Source organism: Lepisma saccharinum, chromosome 5 (genome assembly GCF_977018435.1).
Source record: "Lepisma saccharinum chromosome 5, izLepSacc3.1, whole genome shotgun sequence".
Lineage (NCBI taxonomy): Eukaryota > Metazoa > Arthropoda > Insecta > Zygentoma > Lepismatidae > Lepisma > Lepisma saccharinum.
Window position 1 is genome coordinate 8,267,159 of NC_139233.1, and position 20,337 is coordinate 8,287,495.

Consider the following 20,337-nt stretch of genomic DNA (forward strand, 5'->3'; position numbering starts at 1 on the left):
GCGTAAATTAGCGGGAGAAAGGGGAGTAAATTGCACCCAAAATTTGTAGTTTGACTATGCCGCCCCATTTTTATAAGATTTTTTTTGATAATGTCGCCCCAAGTTAGATTTTGCCATCCCAAGTTTTAGGTCCCATGAACATACAACAGCACGTCTTCATTATGTAGCTTACAAATAGTTAAGATCGTCAGAATTTGTGTAAAAACAACTGTCCGGTGTCATGGCAAGCAAATTAATGCCAAAAAGGTAAAGATCTGGAGTATTTCTAGAACAGCAAAAAAATAATGTTAGATAAACTAAACCAAAAAATAAACAAATACAAAGTTAAATAAGAAAAATTCTTAATTTCTTTGGTAGGACAACCACAGGGACGGCGACAGGGGTGGGCACGGGTGGGCAAGCGCCCACCCAAAAATTCCTGTGCCCACCCGATTGCCCACCCAATCAAATTCAATAAGTACATATACTCGGGGATATATGAATGATTAAATATTTAAGTGTAACCTGGTGTTCATAACATGAATATTTTACTTGTGAATATTATCTATGCTGGAAATGTTCACATATTATCAACCCATAAAAAAGGCACTTTTGTCATTGTTGAAACAAAAACTGTGATCAAATGAATATTTCCATGATTAAAAGCAGCTAGTAGGAGCTCAAAAATTATGCAGGGTATGATCAAGATTAGATGAGAACAGGGGCGCCGACTTGTCAAAATTATTGGGGGGGCTCTGATCACTGAAATAAATTAATGACTCGCTCCCTCACTTTTTTCAAAATAAAAATTACGTCTTCGTATAGCAGTTTTTAAGCAGCAATTATATTCCTCATGCAAATGAAATGTAACATGAAAAACGTTTAGAAAATGTTTCAAAGTCGCTTTATGTCTTTTGTGTCTGCTCATTTGTTTTTTTTTATATAACAATTAACATTTTTATTGAAAAGTATGTATTTACATTAAGAGGCCAACCTAACAGTTTTATGCCGGACTCGGTAGCCGAACGTGTTGGATGGTCGACTCAACTCGTTTTGATCCAGAGGTCTCGGGTTCGCGTCCCGGCGAGGACATGGATGTGTCTTAATGTCCGCAACAGACATGTGATGGGTTGCAAATAACCTGAGTGTTGACGTACCCATAAAATAACGAATATTTACAATATTTAACAGTTTTATTTAATTATTTACATAAATGCTAACACAAATAGCAGGAAAATAAGTTTTACTTTTTTGTTCTTGGTACAATATTTAACTTTTTAAATTTAATTTTGCAATAATAAAAAACATATAGCATGTACACTAAGATATAAAGTGACATACACAACAAAAACATATGAACATGATTTGAAAATAAAGCAAAAGTTGCTCTACGCACTGGGTTATTTTTTTATGAACTCATTAACTAGCGGTCTCAGGTCCAAATTATCAAGCACAGTTTGATGTATGTGGAGTACCGCTAAGCTGCTTAGTCTCTTCTGTCCCATTGTAGATCTCAAATATGTCTTCAGTCGGCGAATAGCACTGAATGACCTTTCGGCTGTGGCTGTCGTCACTGGCACAGTGCGGAGGACCATCATGAATTTGGCAACTTCAGGCAGAAACTCCTGGAGGGTACTGTCTTCCAAAAGAAACTTCCTTATGTCACGTATGGTAATTAGAATCACTTTCTTTTGTTTGGTGATATCACCAAGCATGGACATGTGTAAGGAGAGCCTATCGGCATCCAAATCTTGGCGAAAGAATTCTCGCGTTTGCTGAACGTTTGTTGTGCAACTGTTCACAGCTGAGATACATTCTTTCTCTACGGATGTTACTTTTTGTAGGCCTGTAGATTCATGTCCTTGTTTAACACATGATTTTGCTGTGTTACACACGTCAGTGTATATTGATTTATAATACTATTTTGGAGTGTAGAACTTGTGAGGTTTGGCAGCATTACGTTTTTCAAGTCTCTTAGGGACGTGACGTTGCCGGGGCAATTCTGGCTCATCAATGAGGCTGGGTTTGACCTCTGTGCATTTTGACTTCTGCCAGAACTGCTCAAAACCCATTCGCTTTTCTTGAAAGATGTCAGTCAAATATTTTAGTTTTCATCCCACTTCTGTAGCATCAATGCGTGGAAACTGAATCTTACAGTTTACCTCTTCTATTGGACCCATCACATGGCAGTAGAGGGAGAGAAAGAAAATGTCTTGAAGTGAAGCATTGTCTCCAGGTATCCAGCACATTTTGATGCTGCGTCAGTAGAATCTTCTTCAGAAAATTTCTCAAAAAAATTGAGAAGGTTTTTATAGTTCCTTAAGATCTGTTGCATACTGGAGGCTCTCAACGTCCACCGACGAGGGCAAAGTGGTCGCAGTCCAGTATGGCCAGCCTTCTCATTCACATCAATAATATTCCTAAATATTTGCATTCTTTTAGGGGATTCCCAAACAGTCTTGAAGAAGTCGTTGGCTAAATTTATTATGTCTCTGATTATTATATTATAATTATATTCTTAGTATGTAGTAATAAGTCATGTGTTTTGCTGTCTCCGGTCGTAGCCCCCCAAAGTTGATGGTCTAGAACAGGGGTTTCCAACTGGCGGCCCGCGGGCCGCATGCGGCCCGCGATGCCTTTTCTTGCGGCCCGCGAAGCCAGTTTGCAAAATACATTAATTTTATGTATTTTTATTAAAATAAGTTATATTCTTACTGAAGGAACAGTTTCAGAATATGGACTTCCTTAAACAACTGGCGTTTATAACAGATATCACAGGTCATCTGAACGAACTGAACTTGAAACTGCAGGAAATAAACCAGCTGGTGTCAGATTTAATGGGAAACATAGATGGGTTTCGTAATAAACTGAAGATTTTCAACGTTACTTTGGAGAGGAATAATCTGGTCCATTTTCAAAGCTGTCGGCGGCTAGCAGATGATGAAGAAACACTGGACATTTTTTAATTCAGTGCAAAATATTAAAGAAATAATGGATTAGTTTGACTACAGATTAAATATTTTGAAGAACTAAAAGCAGTATCCAGCTATTAAGCAATCCTCTTGGCGATAACATCGAAGAACAAGAAGCTTCTCTCCAACTTGAATTGTGTGATTTGCAAAGCGATGTGTTCCTTCAAACTAGCCAAGAAAAGGGGCCAGAGTTTTCCAAATACCTTTCAAACGAATGCTTTCCAAACCTTCATAGTTTTGGACAAAGAATGACATTTATTTATTTATTTATTTATTTATTTATTTATTGAACTCAACAGGTACATACCTAATTACAGAGCCCATATGAAGGATACATAGTCATTACAATTACATATATTTCTGTAATATAGAGATGGAAATTATATATATATATATATATATATATATATATATATATATAAATATTAAAAATATTTTTATATATATACACTTTATCACACAATTTAAATACGAACTTATGTGTTTAAGCTTAGGCCATTGTGTTAATACTGGCTTTACTGAAGTCCCTTAGGTTCATAGAAAAGATGTCAATGGTGTTATTCTTGATTAGCAAGTTATTGTAACTGGTGCACATTCTCCACAATGGAGATTTCTTTTTAATTTCGGATCTAGCCTTCTTTATAAGAAAAACTTCATTCTTTAGTCTAGTTTTCGACGACGGGATTCGAAAATTAATCTGGCAGAGTAGATGTTCAGCATCTATTTCGTGATTTAACAATTTCCACAAGAATACTATTTCATGCAACCTTCTTCTGTGACACAGCTTTGTAAACCGACATTCATATATTAGGTTGTCGTAGTGTTCAAATGTGGGGTAAACTCTCTGAAATTTGTATTTTAAAAATCTAAGAAATCTCGATTTAATTCTTTCAATTGCTACACTGTACTTTGCTGTGTCTGTATTCCATATAACAGATGCATATTCGAGTTTGGGTCTTACATATGAATAATACAAAACTTTTAGTGTCTCTATACTCTTGAAATCCCTCCCCATTCTAAGAATAAACCCAAGGTTCTTGAACGCTCCACTAATTATTTGTTCTACATGTTTATTAAAAGTAAGATTTGAATCAAATATAACCCCTAAATCCTTGACTGTAAAATTTCTTGCTAGAGTATTGTTGTATATTTGATACTGAAATTCAACTGGGTTTTTCTTTCGAGTATATATTACATAATGACATTTACTGATATTTAGTGTTAAATCATTGATTTTTGTCCACGTTTCTAACTTTGTAACATCATTTTGAAGTTGCACACTGTCATCTTGTTTGCTTATTTTCCTGTAAAATTTCAGGTCATCTGCAAACAGCAATTTGTGTGAGTTTTCAAATGAATCCGGCAAATCGTTAATAAGTAATGTGAAAAGAAGTGGCCCAAGGTTAGACCCCTGAGGTACTCCTGAGGTGACTCTTATCTCGTCGGATGTGTGGCCTTTATACGTTACGTACTGCTTACGGTTCTGCAAATAGGAAGCAAACAGTTGACGCAGTGGTTCAGAAATATTGAAGCATGCTAATTTACTTAATAGAATATCGTGGTTAACCAGGTCGAACGCTTTGCAAAAGTCGGTATATATTACGTCAACCTGGATGGATGTTCTGCAGCACATACACGTGTGAAAGTGTTTTTTCTTCAATGAAGTTAATCAAGAACCGCTACAGAAGCCGACTGGCAGATTCTTCACTGCTTCTTCACCTTCTGAGAATTCCAAATACAGAAATTGAAGTGGACATTCCAACTTTAATAAAAGAAGCAGATCGGCCTCAATTTTCACATTGAACACTTACTACGTATGAAGGATTCTTATTTGTATGGTGTGTTTTTCATTGTAATTATACAATTTTGATTTGTGATTCCATTGTTTTTAATGCCTCATTTTAGAAATTTAGGTCATGCGAAAGTAAGTACTACATTCTCAGTTCAGTACTTACAATTTTTGTAATTTTTAATCCCCCCCCAAAAAAATGCGTCCCGCCAATCAACTGCTGGATATAATTTTGGCCCTCGGACCTTTTGAAGTTGGAAACCACTGGTCTAGAACATTTCAAATGTTAAAGTTAAGATCATGTATGTGGCACAATTCAGAGTAAACTTTACAAGAGAAGCAAAATAATAAATTAGATCCTCTTAAGCAAAATTATTGGGGGGCTCTGCCCCCACATTGTTAACATTGGGGGGCTCGAGCACCACCAAGCCCCATGGAGTCGGCGCCTATGGATGAGAATTTAGGTTAAACTTGACGACTGCAGCTCCGGGCCTCCACTACGTATATATATTCCGGCCTGGCTATGGTTAAAATAATCTCCAAATAAACAAATCTAAACATCATCTTAGCGTTACTTCCACCAGCAACACAATAAATTATTTCGACTTTTTAATTAATATTAGAATAATTTAATCAATCAAGAAGACTTAGTTAGATGGCCAGGTCATGTGACACGAATGGCAGAGGAAAGAATAGTTTACAGGATTCTTGCTGGGAAACCTGATGGTAAGGGACCAGTAGGAAGGCTAAGACGTGGATGGAGGGATAACGTTGAGATGGACCTAAAATAAATCGGTAAGGATGGGAAAGATTAGATTGATCTTGCCCAGGATAGGGACAGATGGAAGGCTTGTGTTGCTGCAGCCATAAACCTTCGGGTTTAAGTATGCTATAGAGCAGGCATGTCCAACGCGTCGATCGCGGTGCGTTTGTTGGTCGATCGCAGTTATCTATTGTAATTATACGAATATACGTTATTTGAATTCAACTTCTATAATGTATAATGGCTTAGTAGGTACAGATTTTTGCAAAGATTAACGATTAATAGTAGCTCACTGCCTGTTGTGACAATAAAAAGTAGATCACTGCTTGATTGAAGTTGGACATGCCTGCTATAGAGTATAATATAATTTTAATTAGCTCTGCATTGAAATTCCAGAAGTGTCCCTTTTTTTTCATTACATTACATTACATTTATATACCTGTCATCTTCAAGTATCAATATGGTATACGAAATATCAACTTTATATTCGTTCTACTAATAAGAAGGAATCACGACAATCACTACAATACCGAAGAGAATAAATTTTAATAAATCAGTTATATATGGAAAAAGCTACAGAATTATTCAATTGCTAATGAGTGGCTTATCCAATTTAGAAATCCTCGTTCCACACATAAATTTTGTCACATGAATCAGTCGAAAATGTCAACAGAATCTGTAGATGCAGCTGAAGTAAAGAAAAAAAGTTATGTCACGAAGTATATAGAAGACGATTTTGTTAGTTTGTTTCTAAGCCCACTTTTATGCTCAGATAGGCTAATCGGGACTAAACCTACAGTTTAACGTGTAGTCCGACCCCGTGTGCATTGTGCTTCCACCAGAGGAGGGAGAGTCGAACACAGGACCTGTTCATTATAATGCGACAGCGTTATGCCATTGGGGGAAAAATATACAGAAAGAACTCGCACAAAACGTGGTATTTTATCACCACAGAAGATGCGCCTATTTTAAGAGGGTGATTGCCTGAGATAAATACATATTTGAGACTTTCGAAAAACAACGTCATTGTTCACGGAATTAGCTGCCTTGATCCACTAATGAAACGCTGTGCGATTAAATTACCACTTCAACTTTTTAAGAGGTATAAACTAATGAAACTCCATTTTTGGAAGAGTAAGTTCTGGTTGATTTGTTTTATTGTAAGTCATTTTTCTGCTAATTTTAATAATGACGACGTTATAAGGTTCAATGGTGATTAGATGAAAGTAACGAAGGGGCGAAAACAAACACGCTGACACTCAAAATACAAACCCTCATAAATTATTACTTTGACAGTGGTTCCAGACGCCAGGGACTCGTTGCCCTGAAAGAATAAAGTTTCCAGGGTATGCTGCACAGGGTATAGGTTGACATTCTAGTGCATGGGCGTCCGGAAGGGGGGGCAAGGGGGGGCCGTGGCCCCCCCCCCTGGAAAACGAAAGTCAACCAAAAATTACATATTTCACACATATAATTTAATTTCAGCCACAATAATGTGTGTTAATTATTGCACGAACATAATAAATTCAAATTTAAGCAATGTTTTTTGAAGGATGAACAATATTATTGGTGAAAATATGCCATGTTGGCCCCCCCCTGGAAAAAAATACCTTCCTTGCCCCTCCCTGGAAAAAATCCTGCGGACGCCCATGTTCTAGTGTATTCGAAATGGTCACCCCATACAACCCAATGAAAAATAGATGAAGTATTACTGGTAAGATGATCAACTTCGATGAATTCCTTGTGTCCTAAATCATTTTGTTACCTCAAAAAATATGTTCATGTAACCATACGTGTATGTATTGCTTCTCCCGCATTAGTAATATGACAGTTCTTCAGAAAACGAAGAGCAACTTAGCTAATAATCTCTTAAATTCTGAACAGATTTCTCAATCTTACTTGTTTATTACTTATGACGAGTGATATTTTGTCAAAATAGCCTTTCATTAGCCTAGGGATACTTAATGGACAATGAACAAATATTTTTTTTTCCGTGTGTGTTCTAAATCATTCCTATCCTAATAAGACGTTAATTTTAATCCAAACATTCAGTGGCGGCGATTAGGAGGAGCGGGAAGTAGGGGATTCAGTTCCTCAGCCACACTTTGCCACTTTTTGCCCCCGCACTATGGCCTCTTTATGCTAAGCCTTTTCTACCAAGAAAACGTATATTCAGCGGTGCCCACAGGGGGGATTATGGTGCAGGCTGCGCCATCGAGATACTTTGGAGGATTTTTTCCCTTCAAATAACGTAAAATTGAACATTTATAAATTTTTCCAAAATACAGGTAAAAATTTTACACCTTAAATTCACCATATTTAATCCATTAGGTGAAGAAAAGAAAGCGTTTAAGGTCATTATTGAAGGTGCGAGGGGGGGATAAATATCCAACTCTTATATATTAGGCCTTAATTGACACGTGGGTTCTTGGGGGAATTCTGAATTAAACGTTGGCGGGGACCGTATTCAACTGAAAGTCTTAGATTATGGCGGGTATTTTAGTTAGAGGGGCATTGAGCATTAAGGTATCCAATTCTTGTGTATTACTAAATAGTAAATAAGACAATATTGTCTTAGAATGTTGCAGAAATTCTGGTGTGGAGACTGAGAATTAATTTTTTGGAGGAGGCAATATCCAGTCTTCAATATCAACAGTAAGTCTAAAATTGGCATGGACATTTTCGTGGTAGGATTGAGTATTAAATTTAAAGGAGGAGATAGGAAGCTCTTGATAAAGTGTTAAATCTTAGATTGTCAAGGGATTTCTGTAGTGAAGAGAGAGTTTGAACATTAAATTTTGGAGACTGTATTTAGCGATATGGTATCCACACATTTTCGACCCCGAACGTGCCAAAAAAAGAAGTTAAAAAAGACTAAATATCCCGGGATCCTAAGAAAGTATTGACACCCCGTTAAATTAATATTCTTGAAAGCCTGCAAAGAAATGGATGTAAAAATGTTATTGCTTGCTTCGCTCGCAATAATGTGTTTGTTACAACAATGCGTGTTTGGCGCTTTACTGAGGTGGATGTGAATTTTTATGCTATAGCTGCATTACAAGACATGAGCGATATTCTCCATATTCATGAGTAACATCACTTCTTAAAATATAGTGCTTAGTGTTGGTATACTGCTTATTTTAAAGCAGATGCATCATTTGTAACAAAAAGCTAAGGAAAAGTTACTTTCGGTGTAGGGATTACGATATAGTTTCATAGCGCAAATGATATGATTTGGGGGGGGGGGGGCGGATGACATGGACGTGATTTTTGTGGAGATGCACCATTGGCCTTGGGAAGGGATGGGCACCCCTGCGTATACCTATTGTCCTTGCCCCTCAAATGTTGGCACCCAATCGCTGCTACTACAAACATTCAGATAGATTTGTCAGTTGTACAAACCTTGTAAGCTAAGAAAAGTAACCCCCAAGGAGTAAGAAAACTCTTTCAGTCAAAAACTTATACGATGAAAATACTATGCTGAGGAACATGCATTTAAATTACGAGAAACTTCATCGCACTTTCTGTCATTGACGGTGAATACATAAAATCAAGTACGTGCCTTGTATTTGTAACACAAGCTTAAACCTAATTCACATTTATTTCACTGTATTAACAAGCATGAAAGAATGTGATTAGAATGTATGGCTGGGGTATGGCTGCGCATGTGTAAACACTTCTTTGAAATAATTGTGTCCATCAGAGACAAAACGAAAGGAAATGGAACAAGATGCGAGAATAGATTAGAAAAGAATAAAGAGGAAAAAAAGGAAAGGGAAAAGAAGTAAGAGGAAAATCAGAAGTGTAAGAGAGAGGGAAGATACATACGTCTTACGTACACATACATGGTCTTACATTTATACTGCCCACCCTAATCTATCACTATGGAGTTTCTGCCCACCAGGTCGAAAATTTCTGGCGCCGTCCCTGGACAACCATTTTTATACAAAACTGATCAGCATCACACATCAGCCAGATAGAGAATACATGCTTTTCTTTATCTGCTCATGCAATAATAATAACAATTATTAATTTATCTATTTAAATATTATTATTATTCAGCCTCATTCATACATTGATTATAAACATTATTCTTGTTAATTTTACTTATTATATGTGGGACTTGTTCGACCCCAGACTCTCTTCCCAAATGTCATTCTAGATACGTGCCTGGATCGAGTTGATGAAAAGTAAGGTTCCTGATTAATGTATATTGCATGTTATTAGTAGTATGCATAAATAATCTGTGGTATTGTCATTCAAAGCCGTTCTATTGCTTCTTGTGTTTGAATCCCAAACTTAGTGTGTGCGAGTTCTGTGTGTCCCTTCATCAGTTTCATCATACCATATTATTAATCCTCATCCTTACTTTTAGCCAAACTGTCAGAAAAGCAAAGCAAAATAACAAAACAATATTATATCAAACAATTTAATCCTTGCCTTCTAACAAGTTCAGCAGAAATAAATAATCTTCGATTATACAACAAATGCTAAAAGAATAATAATAATAATAATTCAATTTTAGTACTTCCCAAATCTTTCAGGAGGTTCCGGACCCCCTGGGCCCACCCCTACATACATTTTTTTTGGTTTGGTTGTATGCTACCCCCACTGGGAGATGGCAGCTTTGGAAGGACCGAACCAGTTTGTCTTTGATAAAAAAAAAATCTCAGGAAAGGAGATATAAACCACCAAGCTGGCTGCTCCCCCTCAGGCATTTGGAAACAAAGGTGCCATGTGAGGTGTGTCTCCATAGAAACTCCTACAGCTGGCAGCCGACGAGAAGAGTGCAGGCAGAAGAGGTGTGACGTACTGCCAGGCGACTCCACTCTTTCATGTGGGGGAGGTGATCTTCCGCCAGAACTCTTGTCGTCAGCTTGACAATGACCCGCCAATAAGAAAACAAGACTTCCTTCTCCCCGACCACCCCCAACCACCCCCAAATTCTGCAAATGAACCTGACCCTCCCTTTCCCTCTGTGCCCCGTCTCCCTTCATTCAGCGATCTTCTCGTCGGCTCCCGGCTGTACCTCTGAAAAGGTGACATGCTACATTTTTCTTTAAATGAGAGGATTTCAGTCATAGAGTGTATTATGCAGTATTACAGTATGCTCCAGTATTACAGATTTATGAGGGTGGAGATTATTATTATACTACTGACAAAAACTTTGCATAAATAGAAATCCCAGAGAAGTACATGTACTTTGACAAATTTTTACCTTTCAAATGAATGTGCACTAAATCAGGGTCATTGTCAGGAGTTTGCGATACATGTGACAGAGAACTTCGCACTCTGAAATATGTTATTGAATAGTTCATTCATTCATTCCTTATGAAAACCCAGCAGCATTTGAATAGAATTAATGAAAGAAAAGAAACAGTTCCATCTACAATCATAGTAAGTTTTGAATTGAGCTGTGAAAAGAAAATTTCCACCATAGGCCTAATTGATTTTCTTGTTACAGGCACCTCTTCCCCTGCGTGTATCATGTGATAAGTCAAAAATTCACTGACAAGAAACAACAGCCTAACTTTCTACCGATTTCCTTATTAACTATCTCCTCTCCTTCAAGTTTGCTACAATTGTTTGCACGTATCTCTCCAACCGATGATGTTCAATTTGACGTCATCACGGAGTGAATGAAGCCGTGCAAACAGCTTCTTACGTGTTAAGGAAAGTGTATGAGATGCCTTCTTACAGCAAGGAATTTGTGATATTTCATAAATACACATTCATCATAAGATAACAATAATCATACCTTGAAGCACTTCGGCAAAGATCATAACAACAATGCTTACCTGACATGTTTTCAACACAGGATCTGATCTATTTGCCCAAAATATGGGAACCGAGCGTGATTTCACGCAATGAATTGTGGAAAAAGTTGTTCACTGAATATTATCCATTGTCCACACAAAGCTGAGCCAGCACTGAAATTTTGGGGATCTCATCAAGGAATTGAACAATCATTGAATGCAATGTAAAACTGTTTCCATAGGCTCAGACCTACTTTTAATTGTACCTACCTTTAGACATTCATTAGATTGATCACTTTGTACTTATACAAAGCTACAAAATTTAAATTTAATTTGTGGAACATAGAACTTTAACTGAATTGTAAAATGTTTAATGAAAGATTTACTTTCTTACCCAGAGATTGAGAATGTGTGGGGCCCTATCTCCTAAATATGACTTCATGGCACAGTGAAATATGCACAGAGAACTTTACCTTACCGTAGATCAGAGGCAAGGCATCCGGTCATCGGGAGATGCAGTGATGACCAAGCAAAATAATAAAAATTGCATTTTATATATTTTAGAGAAGCAGTAAAAATAATAAGTCAGAATACTCGCATATTTGTGTGAAATAAGCAAAGTGACAGCATGAAACCGCTCGAAATAGGCAAGAGATTTGCTAATCTTAGCGCATCGAAATGAGGCCCCAGTACTACCCCTTGCGCCGAACCCTCCTGCCAAGTTTCCTATTGAAGGCAATGGTGTTCGTCGGCCCAGCTCATTGCAGAATGGTGCGAATCTCTGGTCTCTGCAGGTGTCAAGAACAGCCGGATGCTCCCGAACAGGCAGACAGGTCCAAGGACCTGTACTCCCCCCCCTTGAAGGTCTGGGTCATAACAGGCCCTTTTTTCAGCACCGATCCCCATGTTTACAACACGGCAGGGTTTGTCTGGATCTTCAGAGTGTCCAGTGGCATGCTCAAGGAGGGGTGGTGAGGATCATAATTCTGCTTAGGTGCAATATTCTTTGAAAAAAAAAAGAAGAAAGAAAAGGCAGGAAAAGATTTCAAAATGAGGACTTCCGGAATGACTACTAAATATTGTGCCCCCTTTTCCGTTGAAAGATCAACCCTGATGTTTGGCAAATCTTGCAATGACTACGTAAAAATGTCACACTTCGCCACTGCTGTAGATGTGTAATATTCACAATCAACACTAACGTTAGAGAGGAAATCTTGAGATACAGGACAGTTCTGAAAAATGTATTAAACAATGTAATTTACTAACTTCATTACAGTGCTATAAATTAATTACTTTCTCATTTACTTATTACTTTTATTTTTAAACTTAAACTGTACAAAAATATGCCATAATATTTTACAATTTGCAACAATGTCCATCAAATTTAATTAACAAAGATTCAATATAAAATTGATAACAAAGGTACTAAGTTAACTTTTAATGTAGTGAATAATAAAAATCATGAAAACTAAAACTTAAGCAACTCTCATTGAAAATTTATTACTTCCATAACATTCAATAACATAATTTATATTGAATCATTTCTGTATTAACAGAAACTGTATTCCATATTTATACATGATCTATTTGCTTTCAAAAGAAAACATTTAAAAGCTTCTCTTCTAACCTTCAGAAGTAATAGAAGATTATAGTGTGTATCAACTATTGTTCCAACGTACTCTGCCATTTTTCAATCTCTTTGTGCATTAACAAACTACTCTTACCTTCCAACATAAAATCTTAAACTCACCGAAGCATGAGGACAAGAGACAATAGGTGGACTTTCCATCAATCGATGGAAGAACAAACATTTTTAATGGCTGTCCCTTACTGTATATTTTGAAGCAACGCAGTAGCCATGATCCTAGAACATGCACAGATCCATGGGGAGGGCAACAGGGGCGATTTTAAGTTGACTTTATGCTCTAATCATAGCTGAACTTGCAGTTTAAATATGAATCCGAACCACTGCGCAATGTGGCTCAAAAAAGTTAAAACCTGAGACATCTTTAACAGAATAAGTTTTTGTTTTCTTTGTTCTTTCACTTTACTCTTATCTGTTCATTCAGTTTAAGTGGCAATGGGGAGAATTATGATAACAATACAATAATAATCTATTCCAACCAACCTGCAAAACAATACTGTAATTTGTAAAGCATGGAAGTCAGCTTAGTTCATGTTTACAGTACTACATGTTGTTCATGTAAAACAGTGTACATGTAGCTTAGAATTGATTTTTGGTGAGGTGAGGTACCCGACCAAAATTCACCCCTCTCAAATGTAATTTCTGGATCGGCCACTGTCCTAAATGCGAATGGACAACTATTATTTTCCTTCTTTCCCTGAAACTTTAATCGTAGGAACATATATCTTACATAGAGTTGATAATTTTACGTATCTAGGTTCCAATATCAATAAAGGGAATGACAGAGCAGTGGAAGTAAATAAATTCCTAACTTCAGGCAACAGGCTACTATAAAGAATATGAAATGTAAACTACTCCCTAGACACATACTGTAAAACACTCATAAGACGAGTGCACACATGTGGAGCTGAAACCTGGCCCTTCACAAAACAAGATCAATCACAGTTAGGCTGTTTTGAGAGAAAAATCCTACATCAAATCTATGAACCTTTATATCAGGGAGGTGAATGGCGAAGAACAAATGAACTGTATATACCAAGACAACGATATTGTTGGTTAAAGTTATAAAATTAAGTAGGCTAAGGTGGGCAGGTCACGTTATGCATCTCAATGAAAATGATCTGGCAAGAAAAGTGCTTGTGTTAGAACCTGGAGGTAACGACCTAAAGGAAGACCGAAGTTGAGATAGGAGGAGCAAGTTGAAGAGGATGCCACAAGAGAAGTAAAATTGCTTATCTCATCCTTGCATTGCAAGTTCTTATTTCTGATTTGTACTTGACAGGCAAAATACTTACTTTTAGACTATTTATAATAATCAGTGTGGCATTTGAAAATTTCAAGAGCTCCCTTTGAAAGTATGGAAATATTATACATCATCCCCCAATGTTAAATATGAAACAAAAAAAGGGGGGATACTAATATATTTAGAATCACACACACTTACAAAATACTCAACCCTTCGAAGATGGGGGTGGAAAAAGCATTAAAATGTCAACAAAAAAAAAACAGTGATACAAAGCCTGATCCCATACACAAAAATCAACAACAACACAATATAAAAATTGTATGTATTGTTATAGACAAATATATACAAGCTGAAGTCAGCATTTAAAGTGGATTCATAGGTGGGGAATGTTTGGTTTAATGTCTTTAACAGTGATGTAAACGGGAAGTTGCTTTGCTTAAATTTTCCTACCTGGGGTGATAACCTCCTACATTCTCCTCATTTCAAGCACCTAATATAGTCAGATATGTGTGAGGATTTATAATTCAGCACAAAATGCTCTTTCAAAGTTGCACAAATGCATGCAAATTTTATGAAAATCAGTTGGAAAGTGTGTTGTTACACACAACCAAAAAACCACAATACTGAGCAGCAGTGGTACAGCCAGGATTTCTGTGAAGCAAGGAATGTTCCTTTTATTTAGACAAATTCGAAGTGGGATATTTTCTTTTTAGAGGAGTTATGTACGTTAACATGAACAGAAATATACTATAGTAAGAAATCATATGATGTCCGAAATGAATTTCGCTGTAAACAAACATGACAATATTATTGTTCTCAAAATGTATTCCTTTTCTTGTAAAGTATGCTGTGTTGAAAGAGAAATGTAATGAGCTTTGGTCGATTTTATAAAGTCACAACAATAATTACATTTTAATGATCCAGCATCTATTAACATCTTCACCAGAATAAATAACAAACATGTTTATTGAAATTATGGGAATTCATTTTTGTTTACTATTGAAATTACTTTCAGAATTAGTTTAGATCACACAAAAACACAGCAACATACACCTCAAGGTGCAGTTTACAAAGTTGAATAAGGAATTGACATGTAAAACAAATATTAAGCAATATTTTGGATTCTAAGTTAAATATTATAATAAACTTTTTTGCAATAAAGGATATCACAAAAGATAGACATTCTCATAAAATTATGAATATTTACATACTAAAATAATAGGAACTCATTTCTCATCCTTGGGAATTTAAAAAAAGGTACTACACTCACATTTGTCACTGACAAATTCATCTTCTCCGATATTATACAATATATACAAATAAATTTCTTATGCTATTTACATTTGTTCACTCTCATCAGAATTGTATACTACAGCTCACTCTGATTGTAAGTTATGCTTATTAATTCTTACTTACTGAAGTTCCTCATACACACTTAGATACAATATCTATATGCATCACAGACAACACTGCATTTGAAAACTATATCTTTAAAGTTAAAGATAACATCTTTCAAATAAAAAGCATCAACAGTGGATCTACATGAATGCTTCATGTGATTGGACTGCAAGATTTCTTATATCTTGATCTGAATGCTTCGACACTTTTAATGAATCCTTACAATTAACACATGCCATATCTTGTACTACATGATATATTCAACTATAGACCTGTAATTTTACTTGAAATCAAACCACAATAAACTGCATAACAATTTACTTCTAATCTAAGTATTCCTATGTGTTATTTTTGATTTTGGCACTTTTACCAATGTTCCATATTCCTCATAGTTTATAATAGAGTGCTGCAGAAACAGCATTTCGCCACACAGACGAAACGCTGTAAAGATTACGGAATTGAAATATGGATCGTGAGGTGAAGATACAGTGAAATTGAAACTCAAGTAAACATAGTCAATATATCTCTGTTAAAATGTAGTTTATTCTATCTTACCAACAAGTGTGTTTCTACTAAATCACAAACTGTTACATTGTGGCTTTCAGCAACCATGATTGAGGCCATTTTTAGTAAGCATACAGAATTCAAGCGGGCAGGCGGGAGTTAGCAATACTGATATTTGTGATTTAAAACAAATGTACAGTTGGTGCAGATGCAACGAAGGCTACTTGGTGGATATTTCCTTGCAAAGGACAACAAATTTGCCACAAACATGGCAGCTATGTACATCTTGACCTCACATAAAACCCACCTATACAGTTATACATGAAAATGAAGCAGGATGGATATCTTACCTACGATTATTAAAATGATATTCCAATGTAAACGTTCACGTGTGGAAGACTCAAACGAGTACGAGTGAGCGAAAGTGGTTCCATGCAGTACTCTAGTTTATAAGTTGCAAGAGAAAAGTTAATGTTTGACATCTTTAGAGATGGAAACCGCTTTTTCCAACCATTGTTTCAATTAAAATGTGATAAAAATTGGTTTAACAATGCATATATATGAAACAATGTCTTTTACAAAAGCCATTTCATCCTTGAAGAAGGATCAAGATAGAACAAAAAGTTCGCAAACTGAATTAAGTTGCATGTTGTGAGTTTTGTCAATGTTAAGTTTACAATATTGATGACATGGCATGAAATATCAACTTTTTCAAGTAAAAATTGTGTTATTTAGTTTTTAAAAAGCCAAAAGGTCTTTATCTATCATGCATTATAAAAACAATGCAGTTCATAATTTAAAACTAGATACAAAATATTTTGATGGTCACATCAACCTTTACTCGCATCTCGTATGGAAACAATACCAACCAACTTAAATCATCCACTTTCATTTCATGTCTATGCTTTTGTTTCCTCTCTTCCTCCTAAATTCACAAACCTCAATTATGTAATACCCTGTCATACCACAGACTAGAAAACCAAATACTGCCCACAACTTCGCATCTAGGCATAAATATTCACTGTATGCGTACGCTATAATGAAGCCAATTGATTCCCACAATCTGTAATTGCTGAAAGCTGCTTCTTCGTTCCCAGGAAATAAGATCCCATAGAATGCTGGAAAACAAATACAATAAGATGTCAAGAACTGTCAGAGCAGAAACATGATTGTTAATTCACATATAAAAACAAGAAGATCCAAATATGGCCATATAAAGGGTGTCTCAGAAATATTTTCGTTTTTAAAACTATTAAAATAAATACTTAATTTTTTTTTGTATACAGATAAATTTATTACCAAAAGAATGCTTAAACATTAAATTTTTATTTGTGGAAAAGAGTATTGGACAAATGCTAACCGTTCTTGTTTTTACATTCAATTATTCTTGAACTAAAGTTTTTGATCACTCGCCGAAGCATTGCATGAGGGTCCCGGCGGTTTACTTGTCGCAGTGTTCCTAGTGTTTTCAAACTTTCTCACCCAATATTTAATTAAATTTGCGCTTGCGACGTTTCTCATTCCTGCCAGGTTTTAATGATGCCGGTACAAACGACGCACATTAGAATCATTATTTTTATATAACGCACAAACACAAAAAGCACGTTCCTGCCCTGTAAAGTGCTCCATGGCACTAAAGATTAACAATGTTGTCAAGCGTTTGCGATCTATCTCATTTCTGCGTAATGTGTGAATTGCCCCAGAGGGCAGATTCAATAAGGAAAATATTTCTGAAACACCCCTTACATTGCCAAATTTAGCATGGGACCCCAAAAGAGATGATTAAGTACTGTGAGAAATGATATTATCCATATATCCCAACAACATAGCGCCATATGGAGTCAGATTCACATATCTGCACTTCTAATCTATAGCAGTAAAGTGGAACCCTGTATCTCTAATTAACTGGCTCTTTTTAAGAGAGACGTATTTCTAAGAATGCTTTGTTTCCTCTCTCCTGTAAATTTGAAAAATTGGAGTTATGTCCCTCTGTTTCTCACATGATAAGAATTCATATTAAGTTTCATACAATACATTTTGTATGCTTTTTACATTATGGAACAGTAAGCCCCCTTTTACCTCGCCTCCTCCTGCGCACCACAGGAAGTATCAGATGCTTATCACCACTACCTTTACTCAAAGTGGGGAGAGGGGGGGATGAGGAGTCTCCCCACATTTCCTCCACTTCCAAGCTCTGACTAAAATATGGCACACAACACGAGGAGCTTTATAGCTCCCCCCCCTGCCCTTTTAATCAATACATGCTATCAAAACATTCAGAGTTAAAAAAGCTGATTAGTGAATTTAGTAATTTATTCTATACACTGTTTCCGTTTATCTCTGGAGCAAGGCTGCGAATAGCACTAGAGAAAGGAGGGGGGGGGGGACAGAATGGGCAGAGCAAGACAATACACACTGCTCAAAGGCTGGTAACTGCAGTCTCTTACCCCTCCACAGAATACCGTTTGCCCACACGTGTTCATTGTTGGAATCGTCTTGCGTCATTACTTGCACAGACTTGTTTTTGTTGCTCCAGATATAGTGTTGGTATTTTGATCTTTTTACCAAAATTTGTTTGTTTGGGTTTGGTTTTAAGTCAATTTTATGCACAGAAAGGATAATCAGGACTGGACCTACAGTTTAAAGTGGGATTCAAACCACCATGTGTCTTCACTGACTACCAAACCCGGAATTCCTCGATTGGAGGGTGATGACATCTTTTCATCATAAGTGCACAGATTCATTTACTGACCAGTAATTTAGGAACAGATTTTTGTATTTATACAGTAAAACCTCGTTAATCCAGACCCCCATAAGCCGGACTTCACTTAATTCGGACAGACAGGAAAAAAAACAAAAAACACAATGCCGGGCTTTAAATGTGGCTAGAAGTCAACAAAGGCATTCATCATATTGCTCCATAAAGGCTAAGAATACTCACATCTAGGGTTACCAGATGTCAGGTTTTTGTCAGGTTTTTCCCAGACATGTCCTACATTTTAGCCTTATGTCTGGCGTCTGGGAGGAATTTGAAAAAATCATAAATGTCCTACATTTTAAGCGTTTTCTTATGTTGATTAATAAGCTGGATTGGATTGAAAAATATGAAGAATAAGTATTTTCAGAATCCCATGTATTCCTTATTGGGAATCAACTTCAACATCAAGTTACGGCTAATCAAATGGGAGTTTCGACTTTCCTGCTTGGCAATCATTTCTTCAAACTACCCTCTTCCCATTGATATAATTTTCTATTCTATTGGAAGTTTGATATTCCCAAGATAACAAATCAAATAATACTCCCATATGCCCAATGCATTTCTCCTTGCCTCCTGGCAGTGTTGCCAAACCTGATGCGCATAAAAGAGCAAAATTTCACCTTCAATGAAGTTAAAACTGACTTTCAAGGAGCTAGATTTACGAAGTGTTTCCTAGAGTAATACAAGTATTAGTTGTCAAGGGGGTGGGGCGCTGCTATTACCGTTAACCCTAAATTGATGACAATTTATTTGTATGAAATCGAAAATAAAGGGTTGTATGAAATCAAAAATAAAGGATTCCCTGATAACAATATTATGAAAATTTCATGTCAACACGTAGCTATAAAAAAGTAGCTGGGGATATAAGAGGGGGTGGAGCGATGCAGCCAATATAACCATATCACGTCACGTGCAAAATGTATAATCATGGCAAAAGTCTATGTGGGCCGGAACCAGTGATGGTATCATAGCCAAAAGAGTACACGAAAGAGCCAGATCTGGCTCCAAGAGTGGTAAGTTGGCAACACTGACTCAAGAGGGAAAAGCCACGTGGAGACTGTCCCGCGTGCCCTTAATGACCGAAGTTTTGGGACCACTACTGCTGATGTCGCTGTTCAATGCCAGAGTGGAATTTTTTGCCTTAGGGTTTATACCGATTCAATATTTTGATTGTAAAGCAGGGATATAGAGAACAAAGTTATTCAGGGTGTTTGCAAGTCATGGAAGTCAAGAGAAAGCAAAGAAATCAAGACGTCAATAAAAAGGCAATAAATTATTATTGTGGTCAAGAGTTTTATTACAATGATAGATTGGTTGATTTAGTTTATTTTACTTCACTTTTCTGCCCTTTGGCTAATCGCGAAGATGAGGATGAATGGTGGTAAGATAAGATGTATGAAGGGACAATCACAAACATATAGGGACAACCGACACAAAGCCCCACATAATATTATACTAGCTGCGAGTCCAGCCACCAGAGCCTTGCTAGTCTGCCAAATGCAGTCCCGGATGCATTAATAGATAAAG

At 36.5% G+C, this 20,337-nt stretch overlaps 1 protein-coding gene across 4 annotated transcripts in view; it reads right to left on the bottom strand.

Moving 5' to 3' along the window:
- Positions 1–12,613: 12,613 nt before the first annotated feature.
- LOC145987646 (UNC93-like protein) overlaps positions 12,614–20,337 on the bottom strand; it is a 48,431-nt gene continuing 40,707 nt past the window's right edge. For all 4 annotated transcript variants that reach the window (XM_083122136.1, XM_083122135.1, XM_083122137.1 and 1 more), the window contains exon 6: positions 12,614–17,170. In XM_083122136.1, the coding sequence (XP_082978262.1) occupies positions 16,941–17,170 (230 nt within the window). In that variant the 3' untranslated portion in view covers positions 12,614–16,940. The remainder of the gene's footprint in view (positions 17,171–20,337) is intronic.